General features: G+C 40.2%; 1 protein-coding gene across 1 annotated transcript in view; it reads right to left on the bottom strand.

The window, feature by feature from the left end:
• Positions 1–3,339: 3,339 nt before the first annotated feature.
• Positions 3,340–22,800, bottom strand: part of TFCP2L1 (transcription factor CP2 like 1) — a 1,111,497-nt gene continuing 1,092,036 nt past the window's right edge. Inside the window, exon 15 of the mRNA XM_044075043.1 lies at positions 3,340–4,542. Coding sequence (XP_043930978.1) covers positions 4,505–4,542 — 38 coding nt within the window. The 3' untranslated portion in view covers positions 3,340–4,504. The remainder of the gene's footprint in view (positions 4,543–22,800) is intronic.

The raw sequence follows: 22,800 nt of genomic DNA, 5'->3' as shown, positions 1-22,800 counted from the left end.
TGTGCCTCTGCCCACTGATTTGGTGGCAGGTTTGGCATTCCTTTGATCCTTGGTAAGGTATGAAAGTGGAATCTGTATCCTTGAGAGACAATGTTTAAAACCCATTTGTCTTTTGTGATGATGTGCCAGTTGTCTGCAAAAAATGCTAGTTTTCCTCACAAGGGTGTTGTCAGGAAATTTGCTTGGTAGTTTGAGGATAGAGTCATTGTGTCTGCCTTCTGCTAGCTTGGGGCCTATCTTCCCCTCCTTTCTGGGTAGCAGAACCCCATTGGCGAGGTTTGTAGGGGCCCTGTGACTGACCTCTGCCTCTTGGGCATCTGTATTTGCCCCTCTGTGATCTGTCTGAAGCTGGAAAGGACCAATTTTTTGTTGGCCAATTTCTGCTGAAGCGAGGGGGTTGTACCTGCAAGAAATCCTTGACCGTTTGCATAGATTTAGCCTTATCCTCCATTTTCTTTAAAACCTCTTCTGCTTTGACACCAAATAATACATCCTGTTGTAAAGGTGCATCTAATAATTTTGCTTTAACATGGTCAGCGAGGGTTTGCTCTTTTAACCAAGCATGTCTATGAATGACTGAGCCAGTAACAGCTGCTCTACAAGAAGCTTCCAGTGAATCAAATCCGCATTGTAAAGTATGCTTGCCCACCTGTTCAGCTGCATGCAACAGATCCTGCATTTCCTTGAATTCAGGCTGTTCTGAGTGTGTGCTCAGTTCTTGTTTTAACTGAGAAATCAGGAATTGTTGATATTTCAACATGTGAAACTGGCAATTTAATACTCTCATAGCCAGAGTTGCAGAGGTGTATATTTTCTTTCCCCATCTATCTAGGGCTCCGGAATCTCTTTCAGAGGGCACAGGATTTTTAGCCATAGAAGCCTTTGCTCCCTTAGGACCCTGGGATATGGTTTCTGGGTCAGCTACAGGGCTTTTATAAAAGAATTTGTGTGAGTCAGGTACTCTGTAGTATCTGTCTTGTTTGGCTGGAGCAGGAGGTAGAGAGTCTGGATTTAAACTAGACTCCAAGTAGACATCATCCACAATATCTAAAACAGGAGGGATAGCAAGAGGTCTGTGCTGGGGTAATTTCTTAGAATCTGAGTAATCCTGGCCTTCCCAGTGGAAATGGTCCCTCATGGTATGTAATGTTTCCCCAAAGGAGTAGTCTTCAGGGGGAGATGCTGAGGGAATAGAGTCTTCAGCATCAGAGTCTTCATTAGGTGGAAAAGTGTAATCCTGTTCCTCAGAAGAATCTGAGGAAAGAGAAACCTGGTCAGAGGATGCATAATCCTCCTCTTGTCTTGGTCTTTTATCAGGAGGGGGATGGGAACCCCTGATAAGGGTAATTAAATCTTCAGCCATCTTAAGCATCTGTTTCTTAGGCATGGGGCCTTGACCTGTAGACTGATGAACAGTTTTCTTAGGTTTTAAAGGAGTTTTAAGCTTAGCATAAGATTTAATGGTGAGTGTAGTCGGTCTGAAGACATCTTCTGCAACCGAAAGAGTTTCCTCTGCACTGGTGTCTAAATCTGCTCCGGTGTCGGTAGATGGCTGCATCGGCCTAGTAGACTCCGCTTGGGAGTCGGCAGCTGTCTGGGGTTCTAGCTCTGCGGTCATCAGGGGCTGCGTAGGCGCCTCACTGAAAACCGGAGAACCGGTGACAGGCCCAGCTGAGGCCTCGGGGTCTGGCTTATTCCTAGGCTGCCTGTCCTTATCCTTGCATTTTTTATGATTTGTGGTCGTCGGCTGCTCCAACGGCATGATATAATTGAATTTCTTACCAAAATAATGCTGTGCGAAGTCAAAACGGTGTTTGATAGTGCGTTTATTAAACCTAGCGCAAAACCGACAACCTGTGATGTCGTGGTCTGGGCCTAGGCAAGGAATACAATAGGAATGGAAGTCCTTATGAGGTATTTGCTTCCCACAAGAAATGCAATTGTTAACTTTTTCTGACATCGGACTGAGGCAAGAAAATGTTCCCCAACGGGGTACTTAGCTTTATTGAAGACTTCGGACTGAAATTCAAATCGAAAATCTCAGGTGTCGGCCGACCGGCACTTGCGAACTGCTTCTGCTTTGGGCACCGCACAGCAAGAAAGACTGAAAAAAATGGCTTGGATGCCTCTTATATACCCCTGACGCACTGACGTCAGGGAAGAAGCGACAGCAACCGACGCCGGACCAAGACTTTGGAATTCAGGCCGACTGCGGGACCGCCTGACGGCAGGATAACCCAAGTGTGATGACTGCAGCAGGGTAACACGATGAACATCAGATAGTTACAGCACCTCGCATTTCTGTAATACTCTTGACAGACTATCATGCTCTGAAAAAAAACATCTTGCTATAGGAACAAATGAGAGTTTCACTGGAAGAGTAACAAAAGTCTATTAAGTCTCACTGCAGGCAATGTACATACACGTAGCCAGCTTTAACAGTGAAAGATCTGCAACATAGATGGCCTTTGTGGTGTAATGCCTATCAGAAAAAAAAGGGCACTAATGGGCAGTAATATAACAGGTATATTCCTTTTGAGGTATAATGAATCTTGAATCCCTACATGAAAGGTTGCCCTTTTTTCCAGAACTATAGCATCCTCAACATCCTTCAAAGATCTCAGACCCTTGAAGTTTGAAATCTGCACTAACAGTTACTGTAAATCTGAGGGTGTAAGAAAAACACATAGCACATTTTCCTCAAACAGCATTTCTGCTGATCAAGATAGTAGCATCAAAAACATCCTGATAATACAAGAGCTTATCTTGTTGACAGGCCCAACAAGATTCTCCACTGTATTTCTATGCTGGGACTTTGGATGTGAAGGTTCTCTATAATGCTATCTAACAAGACAATCTAGAACCAAACAAGTGTGTTGAAGGATGTCAGAGGAAGTGAAAAATCCTACTGCAATCTGGTACCATTATATTTCTTAAAGGAAACTGGTAATGGGGTCTCTCAAATTTAATCTGAACTAAGTTTGGTCAGGGTAGCTATGTGCAGCCTGATAACATCTCTCATCCTTTCTGGTCATCAGGACTGTGTCTAGACATCTTCAAGCCAGGCCAGTCACATATTCCAACAAAATATTGAATTAAAACTCTTTCTAGTTATTTATCAAAATTTAACTGTATAAATAAACATGAGGCAAAATAAAAAAGTATCATCGAAAGCTTAAAGAAAAAAGTGAAGATGACCAAAATGAATCAATGGCCAAAATCTAAGCCAATCTGTTCTTTGCAGAATACATCAAAATGGACATGCTTAAGCATTATATCCTCACACTTCCTATGAAACACACTTTTTACAAGTTATTAATGTGACATTAATGTGACTAAAACCTCAATTCCAAGTCCAGTGCTCTTGTTAGAATTCAGAATGTGTTATATTCAGTGGCCTTACTACACCAAAAGACATTTGTTACTGAGAGGTACTCTGCGTTTTTTTTTTTTGGGGGGGGGGTAAAGCTTTCCAAATAGTTGAGATGTACACAAAGTAGGAACCCACAAGAATACAGTATCATGAGCTGGTGCACCGTTTTGGAGTGTTTAAAATAAGAATGAAAAAAAAAAAATAAAGTCAAGGTCAGTATAATAAAGCTGGACACTAACTAAAACTTAAACAGGTGTTTTAGCTTTGCTTATGAAGTGAAACAACAATGAATATTGTTGGGCAGTACTCAAAACACAAAGGTTTTTAAACCATAATCTGTATGCTCAATACTGGACTGTATAAAGTGTTGTTTTACATTAGGTTTTCTTGACTTGTACCTCTCCAAAAAGAATCTACATTCCTTTTATTAACAGAAGGCCTTGTGAAATCCTGACCTCCTCTGACTGTTTCATGCAATCTAAATCTATGGCAGAATAACAGTTGTTTCAATAATCTATAACAAAAACTACCAGCATACCCAACAATCACAGAAACAGTAACACTTAAGGGTAGTAACCTGACAGAATGGCAGAATGCCTAGAACATTTTTAAGAGCCAGATACTTCAAACTATGAAAAAGAAAGAATACTAACTGAATACAGTACAGATGTCTGTGTAATGATGCCTGTCTGAATTCTGGAAAAATTAACTCCATAAAATCCAAAGAGATGAGGATTGACAGCATGCATAGCCTTTTAACATCCTGACATTTCAAATATTCCATTTAACAAAAAAATTAACATGTTATACATGCTGACAGTTTTGTTTTAAAATACATAACCAGTTGCATAACCGTCCCCCTCATGAAAATAAAGATACATTTTTTACACTGCGTCATGCCATATGACGTATGAGTTTCAATATTTCTGAAGTATCCTTACATTCTAGTATTAATGTTTTATAACAAATTATATTGTTTTTAGGTCTTGCTAGTTCATGACTAGCATGTCTCTTTGATAGTAGTTAATTTCCAGGTCCATCTTCATGTGTCCAGTTTAAAATGTAGTATTTAGGGTGATTTTCAGTACACAGAACCATTATTAAAATGTGCATCAGTCAGAAATGAGTTCTTCACTTCAGGATAATGTGGTAGCCATCATTGGTTTCAGCTGTCAAAGCAAATAAAATGACATTTAATTTGTATTTGCAATTTACCATGTAAGCCAGGTTTATCAAAATGGGATACACATAATTTGACTTTTGAACTTACAGTTCAGAACTATCAGTTGAACTGTACTATCAAACCTAGTGATTGTAACCTACAAAATAGCATTGAACAGGCAAGTTACAATAATTAATTTGTCTCAAAATACATTTTCTTCTAATTTTTTCTCTTCTTTTTCTAACAGCTTGGCTAATGTGCACCTGTTATAAAAAAAAACAAGCTACATGATTCATGTTACAGTACTGTTGTGGTAGGTACTCACCTCAACAGGAAATCTTTGAGGCAGAATAATTTCATCACTCAGTCATTACATACGGGTATCCTCAGTCATTACATGCGGGTATCCAACTTCCTCTGTCCCTTTCAGCAATACAGTTTTCTTAGCAGTGCCTGCCCCAGTCATTTCAAGTGTCATTGCACATTTATAGCTTATACACTTTATTTTGAATTTGTAGTCTTGTCTGTACTTGTCACACTGTATCTCTCACTGCTTGTATCTTCCAGGCTGAGACTGACATTGGTCAGTATTGGTCAGTTAAGATTAGTGCTCTACCCACTCAGCAAATTCTTATAAAAACAATACACATGCCCACATGCATCTCATGTACATATCATAATATAGTGTTTACATATTATGCTTTGTATTTCTACTCCGACTGTACCAGGTGACACTAAGTCTCATTGTTTGTACATCCCAGGCTAACCTATGACCCACCTATGTAGTACCTCAGCTGCCTATGTACGTCTAAGGTGTGCAAAATGTCTCTCATTTCCTTTCCCATTTTGGATAGTAAACAGACAGCTGAATGGATAAATCAAAGTCATCATACTGCAATTCCTTTTATCTCATGGATTTCTTCCAATAATAAACTCTCAAATAATCATTATCAAACTATATACACTATCATCATCCACCCTTCCAAGGTGAGAGGGATTTTATACTCCATTTTCTTTCTATACCAATCCTTCAGCCTCCACCTAACAAATAAAGCAGCCATGAAAATGGTGTCACTTTTGAGTCATTTTAGGTGCCCTCCCTGACTCCCTGTCTTAAGACTAACATAATTTTCACGCCTTCATGTATCTATCTCTCAATCTCCCCTTCTTTTAGTCCTTAAGCTTACTTAAATTATTTGTAATTGCTCATAGTCTAACCAACTATGAGGCTTATGGGGGTGGGGGGCCAACTTCCCTATGAATAACTAATTAGATTTTTTTGCATCTGACTTAGTATCTTTATATTATACACATTTTAGAGTATTTCTCATTGGTACCCCGTCCTGTAAATGCCCCTCTCTTATGCATGGGCTGCCAGGAAAGTGCTGATTTGCACTCATAGTAGTTACAGGTAATTCAGAGACACTAAATTAGTCAATAATGAGGCCTTTTCTAATGGTGGCTAACATGCATTTTCCTGCATCACAAAAGCCTTTCCTTTTGACTGCAGCTCTCACTGCTCGAGGTGGGGTTCCTTCTAAATTCCTGGGCGTATATATTTTTTTATTGTAAAATTTGCTGTGTCTACTGAATATTGATGTTATTGTTTGTGAAACATGGCTAAAGAACAATGATTGTAAACCAGTTCTGTCAGGGTATAAATAATTTTTACTTTAGCAGACATGCTAATAAAAAAAAAATCAGATATAAGCGTTATGATAGTAATTATACATTATTACATCTTTGATGATAACGCCAATACTGTAAATTGTGTAAACATGACAATAAAGACAACTATGTATAAGATTACAATTTTTGGAGTGTATACACCACCAAAGTCAAGTATTGATTGCTAGGACAAATTCATACATTTCTTGCATGAAATACAGAAAGGAATAATGCTAACAGCTGTAAGGAAAATCTTTTCAATGTATGTACATGAATATCAATTGTTGCAGACTGTATACAAACATATTAGGGAAAAGAACATACTGGATATTGTTTGTGTTCCAAAGGAGATGATTGTCACACTTTAGGTGAAGTTTTACCACCTTTGAATTGCAGTGAGCAAGGGGATTATAAAGCTTGAACTGCTGTTAGATAATGCCAAATTTAAATGAAAACCATTGCAGATAAAGAAGATTTGTAACAGACTATAAGGAAACAAAATAATCACTGTGCAAAACAAACTGGAGTGATGCATTCTGTAGAAAGACAGCAGGAAGAATGTGGCAAGTTTTGAATGAAAAACTGAATGCAAAAAAAATGTGTAACATGGGATCTAAGCATGTGTGTGGCATGCGTGGTCTAAGAACAGCATACTTAAGATGAAAACTAAAAATATAAGGAATGGAAATTATGTAAAAATATAATTTAGAAAGCTGCAGTTAATAAAATGGACGGAAATTAAACAGTGTAAAACAAGATCAGCAAAATGTATGTAAAATATTAAACATAATAGGAAGCAATGTTATAGATATATGAGATGTGGTATGAGTAAACTGTGTACATATTCTAAAATGTATTCCCATACGTAACAGATATAATTAGAAAAATCTTATGCAAAACAGTTTGGTAATTTCTGAGGTAATATCCAGGCAATTTTAGATAAATTAGATTGGACTGAAAAAGTGCTAAGCAAACTGAACAAAAGTAAAGCACAGGGAGGAAACAAAATTATTAACAATGACCTAAGAACACCTCAGCATGAATTTACAGCATAATTAAATCTGCTTTTTAGTAGGTCATTGAAGTATGGTGAGACCCCTCAAGACTGGAGATGTGCACTTGTTAAACCCATCAATAAAAAAGGGGGAATAGGACTAAACTAAAGTCATGCAGATTCACAAGTCTACTTATGGAAAATAATGGATAAATTATTAACAGAAACTGAAAAGGTTGAGACATGAAACCATAGCATGCATATGTTGAAATAGTTATAAATGAAACAGTACATTGTGATGTAATTTTGTAAACATCTTCAATCGTTGATATGGCAATACACAAAAACTGATCAATAAATTAGAACAATTAAGATAATGTAATTTTGATAAGCTGGATAGATGCATGAATTACAAACAAAACATGGCACGTTTCATACAGAAATTCTAGATTGCAGTCAAGGTATACCACAGGGCTCTCTCCTATTTTCATACTTGTTTAGGATGTATCTTTCAGATTTACCTTGTTTATCTAACATGTTCTTATACTCTACATGCAGATGAAAATGGGAAATCTAATAACATCTATAATGGAGCTAATAAGTGCATCAAAAACTAAACACATAAGATTTGGGAGACAGATTAAAGCATGGATATTTAACACAGAGCAAAGTGACAAACTGTGGATTCATTTAAGGACCTCAGTACATGGTTAGATTCAGCATTGAGTTTTATTTTTTTAAAACAAGAAATGTCTTTATTAAATTATCACTTATGGCATAGGCAATCATGGGTCCCCTTCATAACGTTGACTCACCTTTCATCAACTTTCAAAATGTCAAGACAAAAATGTAGTAAGTTTACAATCAAGAACTCCCGGAACAATGTATTTCCTCTCCGGGAAAGTAACCACTTAGCAACCATGGTGAACCTTGCCCTTTCTCTGCTGTAGTGTGATCTCAGAGTTTAAGTAGGGGGGTGGGGGAGAAGTCCCTCACTTCAATGGGTGCAATTTGCTACTGTAATTTTATAATTGGTGGGCAAGTGGTTACTTTCCTGAAGAAGAAATACGATGCTCTGGGAGTTCATGATTGTAAACTTACGATGTTATCTTCTCAACGTTTTGACAGTCGACGAAAGGTGGGTCGATGTTATGAAGGGGATGCACAATCATACATTTATGGAAATGAAAACAAACCATATTGTCATATTTTCAGTTAGAAACATTATACATCACTTATAATCTATCCAGTCTTTGTCAAACATTACAAAGCTCATTCAATTCCTGCTTTCCCTTAAACTTCATTCCTCCTCCAAACATTATTCTGCATTTATTGCTCCAACAATTTGCATTTTTTCTATGTAATTTGTTCCTACCCTTTTCTAAAGATCCCACTTCCAGCTGTTTTATCTATGCTACTATATTCACTACTTCCAATATAGTTGATTTAGATTTTGATTTCCATTTTCTAGTAATTCCTTTTTTGGCAGCCACCATAATTAAAGTCACCAAGGCCAGGCAATTCTGATTTAGCATCATAGCTAAAAAAAATACATTAGTTACACCTATTTGCTCATTCAGTGTTTCTGTTAGACTAGTCTGCAGGGAATTTTTAAAGTCTACCAACTTATTATATTACCAAAAGATATGTTCCCAATTGTCTCTTTCTTTTCCATCATACCTGCAACATTTGCAATCTTTGTGAGGAAAAATTCTTTGGAGTCTGCTTAGGGTATAAAAATACCTATGCAAACACATACAAGCAAAGATCCTAAATCTTCTAGACTTTGTTGCATATTTCAGAGCTATAAATATATCCCCTCAATTGTTTCTTTGTGAATTGCTTATTCATTCTCTCTTCCCAATCATTTCTAACCTCCTCTGATCGATTCCTATAGTTGTCATGCAATATTTTATATGCCGTACTAATTATCCTTTTTTTAACAGCACCTTCTATTCTAGATTCTACTAAAAACTCTACCAGTGCTGGTATTTCACTTAGGATCCCCCTATTTCTTTTTCTTTGCCTATACTTGATATCTGTTCTTGATAGGAAAAGCAATGTCTAACCTGCAGTCCAAATGAATACTTGAACTCTTCCTATTCTATTACCCTTGCCTCTCTGATTATTTGGTCCCTGTACCTTGGTTCCTTTGTCAATGTTCTCCAGTAAATTATAGCCCAGTCTTGCCTATTCTCTGTAACCATAGTTGCAGTTAACCCTTTTGGCAAAAATCTCCTTTCTCCATCCCCACGTTGGCTTAGTTCTTAGAATACTTTGTTACTTTACAAATATAATATTATATACTGTATGGTTATTGTTATTCTCCTTTAAGATCTGCATCCAAAATCCTAGTCTCTCCTTGCTTCTTGAGCTTCCCCCTGTTTCATCATCACCCCTTTCCACACTGAATTATAGCTTTTTGCTTGTGCTATGTATAGCAGCCTTAAATGTGTAGCTCTGAAATACCCCTTCAAATCAGGTGATCCCAAACTAAATTGTTCTGTTGGAACAATTAACTTATCCCACTTGACTTTTACCCTCTTCCCCTCCATAAAAAAATCCTTCAAGTCTGTATTAATTGCTATTAACAACGTCTGCTCTGGTTGATGAAAATATGCCTAACCTATGCATAAAACTAAAGGGACAAAACCAATTTCACTGCTTGTATCTTGCTATCCATATTAATAAAACAGAGCTTACAATTTCTCAGATTTATATTACCTTTTGTTTAGTCTCTTACTACATATCCAAAACAGAATAATTTTTAATCCATACTCCTAAGTATTTCATTTTATTGTGTCCCATTAAATATGGGTATTGCCGATCCAATTTGTGTGGATATATAGTTTACAGCTATTGCCTTTGTTTATCTTCATTAATTTTGTATTCTGAAATGACAAAGTAGAAGTTACAAATAAACTCTATCAGGTTGCAAGGCAAAGGCAGAAAGATCAGGAAGACAGATACCCTTCATAATGGATGCCAGCAACAACCTGCTCACCAGTCCACAGGACAAAGGCAGATGGAATGAAAGATAGTTGGAAGGAGTACTTCCAGCAGCTTCTGAATTTATTTATTTATTTAACATTGGTTTACCAGGAAAGTCCAACTGGGACAGAACTTATTTTCAGTGGAGGCCCAGGGAGAAATGCTCCAGATGCATGTCTTTGTAATGTGGAAGGAAACCGGAGCACCTGGAGGCAACCCATGCAAATGCACGGCGGACATACAGACACTGCACAGAAGGCATCACAGCCAAGAATCAAACCAGAGAACCTCTTGCTGTGAGACAACAATGCTAACCATTGCAGCACTGTGCCAAATGAATGAAGAAAAACCCACAGAGGCTGTAATGCCCCAAACACAGCCTACGATGAAAGAATAGGAAGAGTTCAGTCTAGAAGAAGAAACCAGTGAGAAAATGAAGTCAGGGGAAGCAGCAGGCACAGATGAGTTCACATCAGGTATGATCAAGATATTGGATGAGAGAGGGAGAGATGGCTTCTGAGAGTACTCACAGCATTATAGAGAGAAAGGTATATTCCAGATAACCAGAGAATAAGCATACTATTGCTAGTGTTCAGGAACAAAGGGGATATCCACAACTGTGGCCAGTACAGAGGTATTAAATTCCTGTCACACTGCATGGAGGTTCTGCAGTGGGTGGCTGATAAATACGCAAAGGAGTAGAAAGTAAGATGGAAGCTGCAGCACAACCTACCTGATGTTTGCATTGAGACAGACAGTTGAGATGAAGCTACAGATGAGAAGAGGTCAACTGGGTGTTCCTAACCTTGAAGTATATGACAAGATCCAAAGAAAGCTGACAGTGGCAGTTGTGTGGTGGTTCAATCTCCCAGAAACATTGGTAAAATGAGTGCAGGATATATACAAGGACCCAATGACTCAAGTACGAACAGTGTTTGGTTTCATAGAGGGGTTCCCAGAGGGAGTGGGTGTGCATCAGGGTTCAGCTCTGAGCCCATTGTTGTTCATATGGTGATGGACTACATTACCAAACAAGTCAGAGGGGACAGGGCAATAAAGTTGTTGTATGTGACACTGCAGACAGACTCTGAACAAGAATGTCAGCAAAGGATGTGGGAATGTAATGCAAAACTGAAAGCACATTGGATGCAACCGAGTATAGATAAGAAAGTTGTAATAGCAGCAAATGGGGGAATCAGAAGATGATGAAAAATGAGATAAAAGGGAAATAGTGGAACAGGTTAACCGCTTTAAGTATCTGGGAGGGATAGTTGAAGACAAGGGAAGTCTGACTGAGGATGTCAAAGCTAGAATCAGAGAGGCTGCAGCCAAATGGTGCAGTGTGACATGGGTAGTGTATGACAAAAAAAAATGCCAAAGAAGCTGAAAAGTAAGGTGTACAAAAGTAAAAACACTTGTGTGACCTGTACTACTATATGGTACAGAAACCTTGGCAGTAAAGGCAGAGCAGCTGAGGAAGCTAGAGGTGATAAAGATGAACTGCCTTATATGGATGGTAGGATACACAATGTAGGACACTTGAAGAAATTAGGGCATCAGAGCAGAAGCCACAGTAGCTCCAATTGCAGAGAAGGTCAAAGAGAACAGATTACAATTGTATGGACATGCAGAAAAGCAGAAGACAACTTGGCGAAGATGATTTAGGACAGAATGAAAAAAGGCAAGACGAAATGAGGTCATCCAGCAAAGAGGTGGATGGATTACATGAGAGAAGACCTGCAACAGGTAGGAGAGTGGAAGTTAATTGAGAGAGATGAAAAAAAGTGGTTGGGTTGACAGTGATGATGAGTTTAGCCTGAATTTTACCCTAACTTTAAATGACAAGCTTCAAGATATTCATATAACTGTTCATGTTAAGACTCACTGATAATTCCACTGCCATTTTGTTTTGCACAGTATAATATTTTAAAGTATGCAACAGAATCTGAAGCATGGGCATGCCTCTCAGAACATGTAAAATATGGCTATTTTATATACACTCTATACACTACATACACACACACACACACATATATATATATATATATATATATATATATATATATATATATATATATATATATATATATATCAGTATGCTTATACAACTATACAGAAGGCATCACAAAATTAGAAAACTCAAAGAGTGAGATTTAATTATCCTGCATGAGCAAATTATCACAGAAACTATCTGGGATGAACCATGTCCTACTTACTCCTTTGCTCAGTACCCTTCAGCTCACTGCCCCCCCCCCCCCCACATATCTGCATTGGATATATTATTGAAGCAAGCATTGAAGCAGATACCCCCCTCTGTAATGGAATAGGCTTTAACTGCAGCATATACCAGTAGGTGGGTAAATAACTAGTCTATCTTTGTAAACTCCTGTACTGACTTCATAAAGCTGTAAATGTACACTGCTTGTGTACAGCCAGGACATAACCTCCCTCCCCAGTTTTGCTGCAAACAGACAGACAGATTCATGGACTAGTTCAGTTACTACTCTAAAACCACCTACAGAGGGAAATGTGTATTTGCCCTGCTGGGGACCTCATCCTTGTGAAGAGCCACATAGGGAGGGATCCCTACACAAAAGCACCTGAAGTTTTGAGATTGCATGGGAAGAGGTGATTGTCATAATGAAAAGCACTTCCAAGATACAAATTTTAATGACACCAAGTAAGCAGGCTCAAATGGCTGATAAGCAAGCCTGCAAACATGAACTTCAGGTCCACGATGGGGAGAAGTTCCACAAAGGAGGGTGAGATGCATCACTCATTTAAGGAACTGCCTCACCAGCCAGTGTTAGGCAACAATCCTGCCCTACTTCCACCAGACCATTATGCGTAGAGATAGCAGACATATGCATCCTGACAGTTATAAAACAGAGGATCAAATCAAATAAGGCTCTGAAATAAGTCAAGAATACCTGAAAGCTGAATGACCACAGCAATGCAAGGCACTGCTCCACCCAAAATGAGAAGTTCCTACTTGGAGCCAAACACCTGCTGAATGGAAGACCTAGGAGCATCCAGCAGATACAAGGGGTCTGTATCACAAGCCAGGTCCTGAAATAGAGTTGCCTATCATGCCAGCTATGGCAAACATTCAAAGCTAGGACAGGAAAAGTTTCCTGCATTGTAAGGTACCCAAGCTCTTAAAATCTTACTCTTGTCAGAATGAGTAGATTCTTCCTTCCCTGAAATTTGCTATGCAATGTTGAATCAGCATAATAAATGACAGGAATGCATACAGAAATCTCCTTTGCCACAGGACAGAGATAACATCCATTGCTAATTTTCCATTGCCATGCTAAATCAAGTTGAAGAGGGGCGAGCTACATTCTTCTGAATGGTAAAGATCAGTGGGAGTGTCTCACTCATGAAAGATCCTGGCCAGACAAGGCCTCTGAATTTGCAGTTCCAGAACAACATTAGAAGAATAGTTCAGAAAATCTTCCAAGTCAATTTCTTTTCAGGGGATGTGAACTGCAAAGGGAGAGTAACATCCAATCTACTGCCAGATGAGCAGCCATTTCCTGCCTAGGAGATAAAACCTTGTATTATCGTAATCATCTTCCTTTCCAGGGAGGAGTAAGCGATCTGTAACTTGTGGGAGACTAGATGATATTCTAGTTGGCAAGTCAAGAACCAAATGGTAGACTCTGCAGTAGGTTCAGATTAGCAAGTTGGTGTGAAATGTCCACAACAACAGGGCCTGGCAACAAGGAAATGGCATAAGAATCACTTCTAATTGTACTGCAGCTTTGAAGCCAAGGACACTTCACAATCCACTCCAACACCTATATCCTTAGATGTGCAAACACAAGAAGTTAATAGTAGCTGCCAAGAAAAGAGTTCAGCAGTCTGAATCTGGAAATTGTACTGCATTCTTCAGTCTCCTGGGCTCTACCTAGGGGCAGGATGACTGGCACTGCAGTGTCCAAACTGTGTGCCAATAAAAAGCTACCCTTTCAGTAGATCAGACAGATATGGTCACCCTTATGAATTGGAACTCTGAGACAGCCCACAGTAGTGGTGCTTCCAGGAAGACACAACACAGGACTACTAGGAGCCAATAATCCTAGCAAGGGGATCTTTCTCCTATAGGACTTCAGCTACCATGTTCAGCATCTTGATATACATTCTGGACACTGATGAAACAGTTCCCATTCTTAAGACTGAAACTTAATTAACTGTTCATAAGACTGAAACCAAAAAAGGTATAAAAATCAAACTTAAACTTCTGAAATTATACCAACATATACACTAAAGCAAATAGAAACAAATAAACTTAAAACACCAAATGAAAAAAAAAGCATTTCTTGCAATAAAATCACAAGTTTGTTTCTCCAAGGCTGTGCAGCATGGAGTAAAAAAAAAGTTATGTCTTACCATAATGTTCCATCTGTGATGTTGATCTTCATCTATTCTTGGCTTATGGGTGTATGGTTCCGATCCTCATAACTGATCCAGCTGTTAAATAGCTCATGTCAGCCAAAAAAATGTCTTGAGCGACTATTCTACCCAGAATGTCCCTCTCTACATTACCTCATATTGAATTTGCAGGCTTACAGAAGAAGATGCCCTAACGCAAGCCAGAAGCCATATCCAAGGTGTATCCTAACTAAGAAACCCAGGACAGCATGTCTCTCCACCAGAACTCCATGGGAGGGGACAGGTGAGGGGGGATGCAAGACTAGAAGATTGACAACACAGATGGAACATTATGGTAAGACATAACTTTTTTAATCTGATGTTGTCAATCTTCATCTATTCTTGACTTGTGGGACAGAGTCTCCAGCTACCTTAGATCCTGGGTGGCCCTATAGACGAACTTTCCTGAGAACCATAGAACCAAAGGATGCTCTTTCCCTGGAGACCATATTCAATTTGTAATGAGTAATAAAGGTATGTGGAGTAGCCCATGTTGCAGCTGCATAAATTTCTGACATGGAAGCTTTAGAATGAAAAACAGCTGAGGTCACCATAGATCTGATAGAATGTGCCTTCACCAGCATTTGGAGTCTTAAATTATTTTTCATGTAAATAAAGTAAATCCAATTCTTTAACAATCTTGATAGAGTAACCTTAGAAACAGGTTTGGCCAAGGTTACACTTGCAAAAGAAACAAATAGTTGTTCTGACTGTCTAAATTGCTTAGTTCTGTCCAGATAAAAATTTAACTGCCTGTGCATGTTCAGAAGGTACAAGCAGTATTCATCTCTATTAGAAACATTTGAGAATAATACAGGCAAGCCTATAGATTGATTGATATTAGCCTCTGAAATCACTTTAGGAAGAAAGGACGGGTTTGTTCTGAATGACACTATCTTTATGGAAAATTAGATAAGGGGCTTTAAAACACTGATCATGTAATTAGGAGACTTGTCTCACAGAGGTGGCAGCTATAAGAAACAATGTTTTTCAAGAAAGAACGTTTACGTTATAGGTAGCTGCAGGTTCAAACGGAGGAAGTGTAAGTGACTGCAATATAAAAGTCAAGCCCATGATGGTAGAGGATCCTTGAATGGGAGTTTTAAACGAATGGTACCTTTAAGACAAACCTTACAAAGCCTGTGGGAGATTAAGGGCTGATCACCGAAACCGTTATGGAAATTAGAAATAGCTGCTAAGACAACCTTAATTGTGGAAGCACAAGCTCCTTTACTAAAGATGGCAGCTAGGAACTCTAGAACTTTTTCTAATGGCACTGAAAAAGTATCCAGACCATTATTACAAGTCCAGATACAAAATCTCTTCCATTTACTATGGTGGAGATTCCTGGTGGATGGTTTATGGGATGCCAAAAAAGTGAGTCATACAGGAGATGGGATGTCATTATGGCTGGTGACTAATGGAACTGCAGAAACCAAGCAGTCAGCTTGAGGTTCTGTAGACTGGGGTGCACTAGTCCCTGAGGATAGGACAGGGTGTACAGAACTGGGTCCAGAATCTACGGGCAGTAAAGCAGATGAGGCCAAAGGAAGGGAAACCATATTTGTCGAGGCCAGTAAGGTGCAATGAGGATTACTTTGCTTCTCAACTGAGCTGCTTTCTTGAGGAAAAGAAGGATCAGAGGGAATGGGGGAAAGGCATAAAGGAGACCCAGGAACCAATCGAGGAGAAAAGCATCTCTGGGGGACTCCCCCTGAGGTGAAATTAGGGCAAAGTAGCTTCTGCACTTGTTGTTCAGAGGTGAAGCAAACAGGTCGCAGCAAGGCTGGCCCCAGTGAAGAAAAATCTCCTTTGCCACTCTGGAGTCTAGAGACCACTCATGAGGCATGAGGATGTATCTGCTCAGTTTGTCCGCAATCACATTTGAACTCCCCAGGATGTGCGTTACTATCAGAAAGTGGTTGGAAGTTATGGCCCATTGCCACACTTGAAGGGCTTCTTGACACAGCAGGTAGGACTTGGTTCCCCCCTGTTTGTTGATGTACCAGACTATATATATGTTGTCTGATTGAATAGCTATCATCCCTTGAGATAAGAAAGAATGAAACGTTTGCAACACTAGAAGCACTGCCCCAAGTTCCAGAACATTGATACGCAGATTGGCGTCGGAGGGGGACCAAGTGCCTTGGACTATCTTCCACAGATAATGCCCCCATCCCATCTTGAAAGCATCCATGTTTGCTATGGCCTTGGGCTGACAGAGGACAAAGGAATGGCCTAGAAGAATCTCCTTGAATTGCATCTACCAGGATAAGTCATTTTTGCATTGGCTGGATATAAAAACTAAGTGATTCATGGGGTGGGTTAGAATGGACCATTGGTTCACAAGCAGCCATTGAAGAAGTCTCATGTGAAACCTTGCCAGTGGGACTAATGTGATTACTGCTGCTATGGAGCCCAATGTTTGCAGAATTTGCTGAGCCGGTATTTTGCTTGAATGGAGAATAGGGTGAACCTGCAATTGGATTTTCTGCCACCTGTGGAGGTGAAGGGATGCCACACAAGACAGAGTGTTGAGACAAACTCCGATGAATTCCAGATCCTGAGAAGGAGTTAGTTGAGACTTCGCCAGATTGACCATGATGACCAACTGTTGAGATAGCTCCAGAAGAAAATCAGTTGTTTGTAGAAGCAGATGCCTGGTGGAAGCAGTGAGGAGCCAGTCATCTAGGTAAGGAAACTCCCGGAATCCATGCAGCCTCAAATTTGCTGTGACCGCTGCCATGCATTTAGTGAACACTCTGGAGGCTGTGGTGACACCAAAGGGCAGCACTCTGAATTGGTAATGACTGGCTCCCACCCAGAAGCAGAGAAACTTTCTTGAGCATTTGTCCATCTTTATGTGGCAATATGCATCTTGAAAGTCAATAAAGCACATCCAGTTGTTTCTATCTAAGAAGGGTAGTATTGACTAAACAGTGACAAACCGAAATTTTGACTGTTGGAAACATTTGTTTAGAATGCTGAGATCTAAAATTGGTCTCCAGTCCCCTGTTTTCTTTGGCACTAAAAAGAATCTTGAGCAAAATCCGGATCTTAATTGGTCTGGTGGAACTTCTTGGATAACTCTTTTCTCTAGCAGCTTTTGTATTTCTAATGCTGCTTGATCTATCTGACTGGGTTGAATGTGGGAGTGTCTTGCTCAGGTTCTCGGGTAAAAGGTGAAGGGGATTGAGTAACCTCTGGAAATAATCTTTAGCACCCAGGCATCAGTAGTTATGCATCACCAGGCAGTTGGGTGCAAGGAGAATCTTCACCTGACTGCCTCCAGAGGCAAGCAATCGGGCTCCCTTTTAGGAGCGCTAGTATGGTTGACCAGAGAAGGACTTCCTGGAATCCTGATTTTTGTGGACCACCCCTGCTTCTAGGATGGCATCTTCCACTGTAACTCCCCCTTCTGCACCAATGGGAGTCTGTACCACGTGTGTCCTGGAAAGGCTTCTGGGACTTCTTGAATCACATTTTGCCACTCCTTTGATTCCTGGAGTAGGATCATTGAGGATTGGAAAAACGTACACCCACAGCAGACATCCTTTTCACACCTGGGCAAAGTTTCCTGAATTTTGGGCCCAAACAATGAGGAACCATCAAAGGGTGCATTGATGAAGAAAAGCTTGAATGGTCCCGCAAACTTGCATAGGTGCATCCAAGCGTGTCATCGAATTGCAACACCTGAACTTGCTGAACTGGTCGCCCCTTCTGCTGCATGCACAATTAGCCTCATGGATGAGTTCAAAATAGACTCCAGGGTAGCTAACTTGGAGGCCACCTTTTCTTAGACTCCCTTAGCCACTGCTCCTGCCAGAGTATCTGACAGCTCCTTGACCAGATCCCTCTGAAGTCTAGTAAAATGTGCCAAAAGGTTCAAGGACCTGATGGCGAAGGTTGATGATGCATAGACCCACTTCCCAAATCTGTCCATCACCCTAGACTCTCTGTTAGGGAGATGTACAGTAGAACTTTCCTTAGCTAGCTCTTTCTTGGTGGCAGCCGCTACCACCATGGCATCAACTATTAATCCCTTTGCCCAATGTGGATGGTCCTCGGGGGCAGAAAGTATTTTGTCAGGTCTCCAGGGGGCAGGTTCTACAGTGTCAGGAGCCTTCCAAGCCCACTGAGCAATCAATTTGATAAGGTCATCAGTGGGCGGGGTCATCCAGGACATAGACGGGTGAGGACAAAAGGCTTGCAAGTACACGGATTCCTCAGAGGAAGGGTCTTTGGGCTTCTAATCACCCCCTCTGTTTTAGGATCTCAAGAATGTCTCTGAAGGAGACGTCTTCTGGGGTTGACTGTGGAGAACCCTCCACCTCATTGAAATCCATGTCCTCTGTGATGGATTCTTCGGGAGAATCAAAGTGTTTCCTCTTACACAATCTCTTCTGAGGTGGCTCTTCAGTGGAACCATGTGAAGAGGACTCGGAAGAGGGTACGTCTTTAGCAGGTAAGTCTTGCGACCTTAGAGCTCACTGTCCAGGGAAAGATGTTGGTGGTAGAACTGATAAACCTGAGGTCAAAGGGAGAAGACTCCAGTAACACAGGAGCCACCTGAGATAAAGCAGTGGCCAAGGCTCTTTCCATGGCTTGAAAGGCAGGATCCCTGAGGAGGGATGGTAGCCCAGAACAGAGACAGACAAACTCGGAAATGGAGTCACACCCTGCCCCGTGAGACCCACCTGAAAAACCAGAACCGTGGACTGGTCCTCTGTCAGTGCAGCCCAAAGAGGCAAGGCTGGCTCCATAAAAAAAATCGGAGCTGACTCATACTCCTCGGGCCCGACGGTGAAGACACGGTCCCAAAGGCACCAAAGGCATCAGAGCCATACCTGGCATTGAAGACAAAAAGGTTGTCAATGCCAAAGTTATTGGGACCTGTGAAGTTGGAGTCAACTGCTCTAAAGCCTGTGAGGAGGTCAGAGGAGGAGAATAAGAAGGGGTTGTAAGAAAGACTCCCCCTACACCAAAAGGAAGAGGGGGCTGGGAAGATGAGGGAAGACCCCTCACTGTCAGGATCTTACTATATCAACTTCTGAGAGACTTCTGGTGGAGCGAATGGACAATCCAGAAGGGGACTCGGGTCTCTCCAGAAAGGAGCTAGGGAGTTGTCCAAAGGAAGGGTCAAAGGAGGTGGAATAAGTGGTCCCGGGCTGAGTAGAAATATCAGTCTTCTGCACCATTTGCGGGGCCATGGGAGACATCAGCACCAATCCAGCAGCAGTGGCAACTGGTCCCCGTGTCGGAATGCAAAGTAGAAGTGGTAGGAGTCATAGTTTGAATGGGCACCATGGTTGGTGTTGATGACACCGATAAGGGTAACAGTGCCAAAGATTCAGTCTATTCCAAAAGCTTTGGAACCTTAGATTTTGGTTCTGAAGAGGAACTTGCAGATGCATGCTTATGCTTTTTAACAGTCAGTGTCGAGGGAGATGGCACCAAATGGGAAGTTTTGGAACCAGAGATCGGAGGAGACTGGTTGGCCTTGGACAAAGCTTCTTTGAAAGGGGCTTTAAGAAGGCCTTTGAGAATAAGTTTATTTCTATGTTCTACCATGGCTCTACTACTGAAACCCTGGCAGACAGTGCAGTCAGTACTTAAGTAGGGTGCACCCAAACAATAAACACAGCAATGTCAGCCATCCGAGTTTGGCATTTTCCTGCTGCATTTTTTACATTGTTTAAAACCAGTAATGAAACATTTGGATTTATCTGCCATCACTTTAAATAAAAACCAGGAGAGGAAGAAGGAAAAAGAAAAGAGGAGAAAGGCCAACAAACAGTCACATCACAAAGGAAAGCACTACCAGCAATGGTAGAAAGATTAACTAACGATAAAGGAGAGGGGGGCAGGAACTACCAATGATGGTAGTGGAAACTACCAGTGGTAAAGGGAAAGTAACAAACAGGCCCACACTAAGGGGTAGACCAGAAAATTAAAGATTCTAAAAATTAATACCAGTAACCAAGAGAAAAAAAGGACAAAAATATGAAGTTTTACTTAGCTACAAGAGAGGAGTCGGCTGACGCGTCTTGCTGTAAGAGTATAAATGAGGTCTGGGGTAATGTAGAGAGGGGCGTTGTGGGTAGAGTAGTAGGTTGAGAAATTTTTTTGGCTGATGCGAGCTATTTATTAGCCAGATCGGTTCCAAGGATCAGAACCGTATACCCACAAGTCAAGAAAAGATGAACATTGACAACATCAGATTATATATTAGAGAGGGTGTAGGGAAACCTACCTCCAGAAATAAAATGCAGTTTATCTTAATATAGTAAGTTACACTTATATTTTGCATTTACTTTCGTGCATGCATTTGGCATTACAAGATTCAGAGATTCATTTTTTCGAATTTGACTTTTTCAGATTTAGGGATTTTAGATTCAGTTTTAAGATCTTATAGTAATTTACCCTCTAGTGTTATGAATGGAAAGTGGAGAAGGTCCAAATGATGGAACTTTGTAATGAAATACTGCTCATCCAGAGTAAAATACAAGAATCTTGTATGCAGAACCCAAATGCTAATATGACAAAAGGTATCCATCATGTTCAACAAATCCAGATGCTCTTTGTGAGCAACGGCATAAGTACCTGTAGGGGAACCAACTGAAAAAAGAGCTAAAAGATGTGCTGGCTAAAGCAGGTGAGATACAAAAATATGGCAAAAATCATTCATCTGCAATTATACCAGTAGCAGAAAAGACAGAGTGAGTCAAAAATATCCCTTCTCCAAAATCCGGGCAGTTTTACAGTTCCATTCAGCAGTGCAGCTTGGTCCTGTTCCAGAAGTTTTGCTGCGATGGCCTGAAGAGTTCCGGAAAGTACAGCTGCGTGGGTAAATACTGCTTATTACAACAGCAGATCTTCAATATTTCAGTAAATTGTAACATTTGGTTTAACCATTTTGTCTGTTTAAATTTTGAGCTAGAAATGTCACCATCTGTGCCTTAGTCTTATGGATATTAGTCATATACCAGCATTTATTTGAATATAGGTGTAAAGATTCACATCTAAACTCTATAATGCTGTGAGTGCTCTTTACTTCCTCAAGTTTCTGTCAACCCTCACAGAAACTCGTGAATGGAGAAGGATACTTTTTAAAACCAACAAATAATACAGTTACAACAAAAACAAAATAATAATTATGTAAAATACCATAAAGTAGAAGAAGAAAAAAATTATGTAAATACCATAATGAAAAAGAAAATGTTTCATTGCATTTTCTGTCCCTGTTTACTACGTCCCTGTACCATCTTTCATTCCTATCTGTATCCCCCACTACTTCCCCATCTACTCTTTTAATGAAATAAAGAATGGGCTCCTATACTGAGATATACTGCCCCCTCCCCCAAACCTATATTCCCTTCCTGTCATCTTTCTCTGTGTCCTATTGTTTGCTCTTCCCTCTTTCTGTCTGTACTTTCTCACCATTTCCTCCCCATTTATAATGATGAAATGGCTCACAACTCTGCTGTTGTGCCCTTCTATGGGCTGCTCTCACTGCCAGGGTCACGGTGTTTCACTGTGCATATGAACATGCATACATCAAGAAAGCCACCTGCTTCATGCTTTCCATTGGGTTACATGGCTGCACATGGTATGGTCACAACAGCAGCATGGTTAATGCTTTTTATCATGTTTGTGAAGTTTCATTATGTAGGCCTGTCAGTGGCATGACACTTATCCATATCTAATCAGCATCAAGCTGAGTCATGCAAAATTCTTACTGTTTACCACTGCGCAATAGCATTTTTCTTCTTTCTAAACACCCTCTGAGTTATATAATTCTGAAGCTACACTCAAAATTCAGATAGACTATGTTATTTCTTTTTACCTCAAAAACCCTCTTAACTGCCAAAAGTGTGAATTGCATTTTCTTTCGTATGGGACTATACAAACAACTGCATTAGCATTAGCATATTCTTGTTGTTTCTATTTTCTCTGGGATCACTTCTCAACCTGTTAATTTCTGGCATCTTTACAGTTAGTTCTGACTGGGTGTTAGCAATGTTCTATCCCATTATATCATTTCTGGAACATGCATTTGTAGTTGCAGAAAACTGTTGTAGGGCTCATTACCAAATATGAAGTATCTTCTTGAAAAGGTGATAAGGTCAGCTCCCTGCTTGATTATTAAGGTACCACATCACATGCTGTGTTGTC

Source organism: Protopterus annectens, chromosome 6.part0 (genome assembly GCF_019279795.1).
Source record: "Protopterus annectens isolate FY-2018-M chromosome 6.part0, PAN1.0, whole genome shotgun sequence".
Lineage (NCBI taxonomy): Eukaryota > Metazoa > Chordata > Ceratodontiformes > Protopteridae > Protopterus > Protopterus annectens.
This window is presented reverse-complemented; position numbering and strand designations above follow the sequence as displayed.